Source organism: Pseudophryne corroboree (genome assembly GCF_028390025.1).
Source record: "Pseudophryne corroboree isolate aPseCor3 chromosome 3 unlocalized genomic scaffold, aPseCor3.hap2 SUPER_3_unloc_55, whole genome shotgun sequence".
NCBI lineage: Eukaryota > Metazoa > Chordata > Amphibia > Anura > Myobatrachidae > Pseudophryne > Pseudophryne corroboree.
The window spans coordinates 172,672-182,092 of record NW_026967547.1 but is presented as its reverse complement, the minus strand read 5'-3'; the positions used below and the strand labels follow the sequence as shown (position 1 = coordinate 182,092).

Genomic DNA, 9,421 nt, shown 5'->3' with positions numbered 1-9,421 from the left:
AATGAATCATATAGGGAGCTGGCTCTAAAGAAAGCATTGTAACCCTAAATTTCATTTAACCCCCTAGGGGAAATAGTACCCAGGGTATAAATCCATCTGGATTCTTTTTATAACAGCATCCTGTCCCTGTTACCGCCCCTGAGGGATTTAGGTACATGGTCTATTAGAATCGCCCTAATTGAGGCAACTCCATGTTTGCCCTCTAAGCAGGGCCTTGCAAATGGTTGATCACTTTGGTTCTTTTCATGGGCCTTTTTAATGGCACTGCGATGAAGGGCCATCCTCTCCCTAAATTGACGAATAGTCTTGCCCACATAGGCAAGACCACAGGGACAAGTTAAAAGGTATATTACATGTGTAGTTGTGCAGGTAAGTCTGTGCCGGATTTAAATTTTTTGACCACTATGTGGGTGGTTAAATGTTGCTCCTGTAATAAGAGTATTACAGGTAGCACACCCTAGACATTTAAAACATCCCTGTTTTTGTCACAGAAAATAGGACTGACTAATCTTAGTAAGGTTAGAAACATCAAGTTTCATAACATAATCCCCTAGATTTTTGCCACGTGTGTGGCAAGGCATGAGACGAGTTTCTGCTAATGTGGACAATGCCTGATCAGTCTGTATGATTGGCCACATTTGTTTTGCTTTCTTAACCACCCGTTTACTTGCTGTCGTATATTTATTGACCCAGGTTAGTTTTTTAACCCCCGAAACCCTATTTCTAATTTTGGGTGTGAGAGCCTGCTCCCGTGGCATATTAAGAACCCTTGTCTTAGATGGGTGTGGTTCGTTTTATCGACAGAGCCTTGGTCGACAATGTTTAGGTCGACCACTATTGGTCGACAGTCACTAGGTCGACATGGATGGAAGGTCGACAGGGTTCCTAAGTCGACATGTGCTAGGTCGACAGGTCTAAAGGTCGACATGAGTTGTTTTTTTTTCTTCGTTTTCTTCGTAAAGTGACCGGGATCCCAAATTAGCGCACCGCGTCCCCTCGCATGGCTCGCCATGCTTCGGGCATGGTGCCTTCGCTCCGCTACCGCTTTGCTCGGCACACTTTACCGTTCCAATCGTAGTCGACATGGATCGTTAAGTATGAAAAAATAAAAAAAATAAAAAAACTCATGTCGACCTTTAGACCTGTTGACCTAGCACATGTCGACCTAGAAACCCTGTCGACCTTCCATCCATGTCGACCTAGTGACTGTCGACCAATAGTGGTCGACCTAAACATTGTCGACCTAGGCACTGTCGATCTTCAGACCGGATCCCGTCTTTGACGCCTGTAATGCTTTCATTGGATATCCACGCTGGGCAAATTTAGTCAACATGTTATCCAATGCCACTATGGTTTCTGCCGGGTCTGAGGTAATTCTTCTAACCCGCAGAAAATGCGAGTAGGGGAGTCCGGTCTTGAGAGCCAAAGGATGAAACATTTGATGACTAAGTAATGTATTCCGATCGGTGGGTTTGATGTAAATGGAGATAGATACCCCTTTGTCACTACGGGTGATGGATACATCTAAAAAATGTATTGTAAACTCGTCCAATGTTGTGGTGAACTTCACTACATGTTCTGTTTGATTATGTTTTTCCCATAGTTGGACCAGATCTTCCCTAGAGCCTTGCCAAAACACCAGGTCATCAATATAGCGTTTGTAATAAATTACCTGCGACATAACAGTTAAGATAAAACATTTGTTTTTCAACATAGTGCATGAAGGCGCAAGCGTTCGATGGGGCCACTGCCGACCCCATCGCACAGCCTGCTATTTGTAAAAAGAAACCTCCATTGAAGACAAAGTAATTCCGACTCAAAACCAAATGTAACAACTTCAAAAAAACTCCTAGGTCGGGGCCCGTATATAAACGGTTCTCATTTAGTAGTAGACGCAGGTGTAGAGGCTAGTGACATCAGCACTACACATCAACATGTGCTCAGGTAAGTCACCCAATTCTTGCATTTGTATCAAGAGAGTAGTTGTGTCTTTTACATAAGACGGTGCAGCTTGGATGCATGGATTTAAAAATGCATCCAAAAATATTGATACTGGATGATATAAAGAGCCCCTGGCCGACACTATAGGTCGGCCAGGTGGGTCTACGAGTGACTTATGTATCTTAGGCACAGTGTAAAAAAGGGGCACTTTCGGATATTCTACACACAATGCTTTCTTAACTTCAGAAGAAATAAGGCCCTGTTCACAAACATCCTGTAAATACTGGTCCAATTCTGTTTTAAACTCTCGAGTTGGGTCCCTAGTCAGTCTCCTATAAGTGGATGTGTCGTTGAGCTGACGATCACATTTACGTATATAAGACCCAAGGTATATATATGTATTGTTCCATTAAATATTAAGGACACCGTGTATGGATACCGTGTGTGGGATCAAATTGTTCAGGGTCACATAAGTAATAATTCGGTGGTGGTGAGGATATTGTCACATATTGCGGCAACAAGTTATTAGCGATACCGGATTCATGTATATTACTGTATGATACTGTGGTCGGTTTGATCTGGTCTTTAGGTGGGAGCCCAGAAGTAACCTGTAATCACATCACAAGATTAGGTGTCGCTCAGTGTTCCAGCTGACCAATGACCCACGGTGTACTGAATATGTCCCACCCCTGGACCAATGGAAGATCTTACATTCCCCATTGTACTGTTATTGGAACATTGTATAAAAGGACGCACCTGGCCCAGGTTTCAGTCACCTTTCTCAGAGGTCATCTTGTAAGACGACTGAGGCCTGGAATCCAGTGGTGCAGCGTATGTATGAAGGTAACTGTTACTATTGTATTGGTATAGTTGTATTGCTAATTGTACTTGCATTTATTTCCCGTGTCTGTTGTATATTATTGTATCCTTGAATTGTATTGTGTTGCTACAGTGCATTGTTATCCCTTTGTGTCCGCTAGGGACTAATTTATATGGTTATTGGGTTGGACCTTTAATCCAAACTTACCCATCTGTCTCGACTGTTATTTTGTTAATCTGGCGAAGCGTCATGACACTTCCGACACTCTACTAAGGTCTAAGTGTGTTATATTGCTGTAGCCATATATATTCACCAAAGTATTATGAGTGCATCAACGCTCAAAAGGTACGCTAAGTGGCGCTACGCATAGGTACGCCCGTAGCTAGGAATAAAGTGTAAACAGCGTAACATTGAGGAAACTGCGCAACTGACCTATTGTCCATCAGTTTACTTTAAAAACAGTTTATCAGAGTAAAAAAAACAACAGAACAGTTGAACAGACATAATTTAATTAAAACCAACAAATGATAAAACTATTTAATTACACAGAGACCCCCCCCTTCCCCCCGTAATATCATCCCACTATTCAAATGCGCTGTCAAAATCGGACATAGCCAAAATTGCACCAGAAATATTTTGCTTTTAAACAACTTTATTTCATATCTTTAATACACATATTTTTGTCTGTATTTTAAACTTAAAAAATACTTTACTCTGCACAACAGCCTATGGGGGTCATTCAGACCCATCCGCAATAGTGGCCCGCAGCAGTTTACCCGGTGGTGGCAAAATGCACATGCGCAGCGGCCACGCAGACACACACATTGTGGCCGCATCCCTGAGGGGTAAATGCGGGCGGGGCAGGATAAGTTTCCTGCGGGGGCTGCGTGATGTCACATCTGCATTCATCTCTGATTACCCCCCTATAAGCTTCCAGAGTGCACCTCATATCTCATCTTTTCCAAGTTACTACAAATGACATGAGATCGGTAGCAGCACTACTTTCAGGATTATTACACAGAACACACATAAAGGCTGACACAGCAAATAACAGTAACACATATAAGGGATTAATTAGAAATAAGGAAGCAGAATCATCATTAAGTCTAATTATCAACTGGTTCTGTGTGGAACACATACACCTCTTTACTGCCTCCAGCAGCCCCTGGTACTGCACTGTGACCATCCGCCCCGTCTCCCCCCCCCCCACTACTGCCACCCACACTGTCTCCTCTCAACCTGTCTTTACCCCACTACTGTCAACCTCCCTGTCTCCCCTACTACTGCCGCCCGTCCCATCTCCCCCCACTATTGCCATCCACCCGTGTATCCCCTACTACTGCCACCTGCCCTGTCTCCCCGCTCTGACACCTCAGCCCTGCTTGCAGATGTTTACCCACATAGACATTGCCTCCAGCAGCTCCCGCTACTGCACTACTGCCACCCACCCTGTTTCCCCTGACATCTTAGCACTGCTTGGGAATTTATGGTACTGCTAACAGTCCATCAACAGATGGAAGAAACCCGGGCAGTACGGAGGCAGAAGCTGCTTCTGGTACCATGGTCATGCAAGGCTGGGACTCAGTAAGATTACTTAATAGAGGGTCTAAATTCAGTAAGGATAGCAGATGCTGCTAAGTAGCAATCCTTTTCCTAGCGTGCTAGGGGCCACCCATCGCAAGGCCACCCAGCATGCTGACCACCGCCTACCCCCTTGATGAAGCAGAAATTGCGATTGCCTCACAATTTCTGCTTTATCGTAGAAATTAGTGAAGCCTCCTGCTGCCGCTGCTTGCGCAGGAGGCCCGCTGCATTTTTCTTGATCATGGCGGCTGCATGTGATGTCACACAGCCGTGATCATGCCCGTCTGTCCTCCGTTCGCGCCACACTGCCCCCGCACCGCTCCGTCTCCTCCCTGGAAATGGAGCATTGCCCACCCACCCCCGTGACTGCCTCTGCCTGACAGGCAATCACATTTTCTGCGTCCCCTCTGCAGAAAATGCAGGTGCATGCACGGGATGGGCGCAGTGGATGCGCCCGCAATTTTTCAATAATTCCGTTTGGATCACACACTGCGATCAAACCTGAATTAGGCCCCGAGTCATCATCTTACAGGCAGCCAGTGAAGGGAGCAGAGAATGGGTGTTATGTGGCAGGAACGGGCTGGTTAGGTAACAGCCTGGCTGCTGCATTCTGTACAAGCTACAAGCTCAGTAATTCTTTTGCTGGGAGACCCAGGTAGAGGACATTGCAGTAGTCTGTGCGTGATGATACAAGTACATGTATGACTGTAGGTAGATCTTCTGAGGGAAATAAGTGCTGGAGTCTGGCTATGTTCCTCAGATGAGGATCTGATTGTGGCTGATACCTGATGTCTAAGTGTCACTCCACAATCCAGGACACCAAGATTCTGCACAGGATCAGAATTTTGTAACTCTGAACCCCCAAGTGTAAGTCTGGTTGGTTTGCAAAGCTAAGCTGTAGCCCTGTCCTTTGTTGGTGAGCTTCTACCATATGGACCTGTTTCACCAGGACTGAGTCACAGCCAACTGGCATCACCCACACCTGGAGCTCAGCTAGACAACCATTTAGGATTGGGACTGGGTTCTCATTGTCTGGAGCAAAAGACAGATCATCTGCATAGCAGTGGTAGATGAGGACATGACATCTGATTATTTCACCATGCAGTAGCATGTATATTGCAAAAAGCATAGGAGATACGATAAGAACCTTGAAGAACAACGCATGGCAATGATGAGTATACTCCAGAAGATTAAAATTGCTTCTCACCTGTGTGTCTTCTCTGGTGTGTAACAAATTGTGATTTGTGTGTAAAACATTTCCCACACTCAGAGCATGGAAATGGATTCTCACCTGTGTGACTTTGCTGATGTCTAACAAGATGTGATTTCTGTGTAAAACATGTCCCACACTCAGAGCAAGAAAATGGCTTCTCACCTGTGTGACTTCTGTGATGTATAACAAGAGCTGATTTGAGTGCAAAACATTTCCCACACTCAGAGCAAGAAAATGGCTTCTCACCTGTGTGACTTTTCTCATGTTTAAAAAGATCTCTTTTGTGTGCAAAACATTTCCCACACTCAGGACATGGAAATGGCTTCTCACCTGTGTGACTTCTCTGATGTGTAACAAGTTCTGATTTCTGAGTATAACTTTTCGAGCACTCAGAGCAAGAAAAAGGCTTCTCACCTGTGTGATTTCTCTGATGAATAACAAGATGTGATTTGTGTGCAAAACATTTTCCACAGTCAGAACATGGAAATGGCCTCGCACCTGTGTGACTTCGCTGATGTCTAACAATATCTGATTTCCGGGCAAAACATTTCCCACAATCAGAGCAAGAAAATGGCTTCTCACCTGTGTGACTTCTGTGATGTATAACAAGTTGTGATTTCCGGGCAAAACATTTCCCACACTCAGAGCAGGAAATTGGATTCTCACCTGTGTGACTTCTGTTATGACTAACAAGATCTGATTTTTGTGCAAAACATTTACCACACTCAGTACATGGAAATGGCTTCTCACCTGTGTGACTTCTCTTATGTTTAACAAGATCTGATTTGTTTGCAAAACATTTCCCACACTCAGAGCATGGAAAAGGCTTCTCACCTGTGTGACTTCTCTGATGTTTAACAAGTTGTGATTTCCAGGCAAAACATTTCCCACACTCAGAGCAAGAAATTGGATTCTCGCCTGTGTGACTTCTGTTATGACTAACAAGATCTGAATTTTGTGCAAAACATTTACCACACTCAGGACATGGAAATGGCTTCTCACCTGTGTGACTTCTCTGATGTCTAGCAAGTTGTGATTTCTGTGCAAAATATTTCCCACACTCAGAACATGGAAATGGTGATGTACCTGTGTGACTTCTCTTATGTGCATCAAGAGTTGATTTGTATGTAAAACAGTTCCCACACTCAGAACAGGAATATGGTTTCTCACCTGTATGTATTCTTTTATGTATTACAAGTTGTGATTTATATGTAAAACATTTCCCACACTCAGAACATGGAAATGGATTTTCACCTGTGTGACTTCGCAGATGTGTAACAAGTTGTGATTTCCAGGTAAAACATTTCCCACACTCAGAACATGAAAATGGCTTCTCACCTGTGTGATTTCTGTTATGACTAACAAGATCTGATTTATGTGCAAAACATTTCCCACACTCAGGACATGGAAATGGCCTTTCACATGTGTGACTTCGCTGATGTGTAATAAGTTGTGATTTCTGGGTAAAACATTTCCCACACTCAGAACAGGAATATGGTTTCTCACCTGTATGTATTCTCTCATGTGTAACAAGACCTGATTTGTATGTAAAACATTTCCCACACTCAGAACATATCAGTGGCCTCTCACCTGCCTTAGCTGGCTGATGGGTAATAAGGTTTGTGTTCTGTGTAAAACATTTGGCATCTATAGAACAGGGAAACACTGTATCTACGGTCAGAGCTGTAACAGATGCACCAATATCAGAGTGATCAGGAGAACATTTCCCAGGATCAGAGGGATCAGCTGATAGAGCTGGATGTATAATTGGGGTAATGGGATTATCTCCTGGAGAATCCTGTCTACTGTCATTATCTTTTATGTCACAATCCGGGGATAACATTACATGTCCTTCTGAGATATTCCTGCTTGTGTGTCCATCTGCTGGAAATAAAACACATTATGGAAATGTGAAATTTTCTGTAACAATATTAATCTTGTAAACAATAGGAGAAGACGACTTTCTGGGACACTTAATAGTAAATGTGTGTATTAAAACATAACTTTTAATGAAGGCTTTATAATAATGTCTCCTAACGTTACTCCTGGAAGCATTGGTAAGGCAGCATTCCTTTATGTGTGTGCTCATACGCTGGTAAGCCTGTACATGTGTTACTCACCCTTATATAAGGTATATTGCTACAGCAGAGTAGGTGTGGAACAAGGTATTTTACATGCAATACACCATATAATACCCTGTAATCATCATCATCTACTAGGTTATAATCCACTGTAACACCACCATCTTCAGTGTCTTACCTCTATTCTCTCACTTGTAATAAGGATGATGTGTGTACGGTAAGTATGATATAGAGAATTACATATCAGAATCTATACAGCAGCCACCATACTTCCGCTTCTCATACATGTGCTACTGGCAGCAGTGAACATCTGAGTGAGAGTGCCGGGAAGACAGCAGAGTCTGATGAGAAAGAGATTGGATCTGCCTTTGCAGGGATGTACCACACTTGTTAGTATATAAAATAATAAATAAGAGGGGCCTGAGTCCATCCAGACGTGCTTTCTGGAGTTCTCCTCACTAAGTGGCTTATCTACCCTCCTTGATAGCTCTCAGCCACCGGCTGGGACCAAGACCCAATCTATTAAGTACCCCACTCCTCCTGCCCTAAAGCCACTCACTCTGCTCAGTCCGGGCATCGTTCACTGCTGCAGCCTAGTGACACAGCTGAAGCCATGGGCTGTATTCTGGGACTAAGTGCGCCCAGTCTTTCTTGCACGCTCCGCGCTTTTGCCTCAGGTGGGAGCACTGGCTCTTGCTACTGCAGGGGGCAGAATGGGCTGCGCACAGTCACTGGAGCCCCTTGGACAGTGAGGTGATGATCAAGCACTCTTGCTCCATTGCCCTTTCTCCGAATTCCACTAGCCGATCTGCTTAGGTATCCGTGTCGCCCCCCCAGGGATGTTGGACCTTCGGCCCTGCTAGGTATGAAACATGGCTGCTGCTAGTAGAGAGGGTAGGGCTTGTGGGTCTCACCGGTTCTGTACAAAGGTCCACTGGTAGGCCGCCGTCTTTGATGCCAACGCCCTTAGCACTCTCTACCTCCACCAAGCTCACGAGTGCCGCCCTCATGATGCTTCTGGACGTGTTGAAAAAGGATATCCACACCCTTCTCCTGATACACGATCTCCAGATCATCCTTAGACATTCCGCTGAAGTCCGCCATCTTGTGCGTTCTCCTGCGCTGCAGTTACTCCTCTCCTAACTCGGCTTCTCCAATCAGGTGACTGAAAAGCCACCTAAGATTATCCCACCGCTATGCCAGCAATTTCTGTGACCGGACGGTTCTGTATGAAAGCCCTCGCATCCTGCCCCAGTCACGGAATGGATGTTTAGGTCACACGGGATCTGGCCACTTAGGAGATTCCCACTTACCATCAGTAACCACCTATTACTGACTCCACCCACTGCGCAGTGGGTGGGTACTACGCTGCCACCAGATTCTTTGTTGCCATGGAGTCTGGAACCATGGTACTGCTCTGTATGCGTCGACACGCTGTCTTACCACACCTGCATAGTGTTGACAAAGCACTACTAGTCACTGGACTAGGCCTCCACACGGTAGCTGGTGGGAGGCGGATCTTGGAGATGCTGAGTGGACCCTGGACAGCCGTAAAACTGAACTATGTTTGGCATAGCACTGCAGGTCACAAGATGAAGCGGTCGTCTTGAGGCAGATGTTTATTCACTCAAACATCTTCCCTATTGCTAGTGGCAACAACAATACAGCAAAATGTTTACAGCAGAGTGAAAATGGTATAATACCTCTGGAGGCTCACAGGCCTCCTCTTTTTTTCTTACTCCAATACACATACCACAGGGGGTAAGTCCACCGTGCTGTTCT

The 9,421-nt window shown here is 44.9% G+C and overlaps 1 protein-coding gene across 1 annotated transcript in view; it reads right to left on the bottom strand.

The window, feature by feature from the left end:
• Positions 1–1,243: 1,243 nt before the first annotated feature.
• Positions 1,244–9,421, bottom strand: part of LOC134984437 (zinc finger protein 585A-like) — a 133,187-nt gene continuing 125,009 nt past the window's right edge. Inside the window, exons 7-9 of the mRNA XM_063950016.1 lie at positions 5,738–7,122; positions 5,328–5,430; positions 1,244–1,672 (exon numbers count right to left, since the gene is read on the bottom strand). Coding sequence (XP_063806086.1) covers positions 1,244–1,672; positions 5,328–5,430; positions 5,738–7,122 — 1,917 coding nt within the window. The remainder of the gene's footprint in view (positions 1,673–5,327; positions 5,431–5,737; positions 7,123–9,421) is intronic.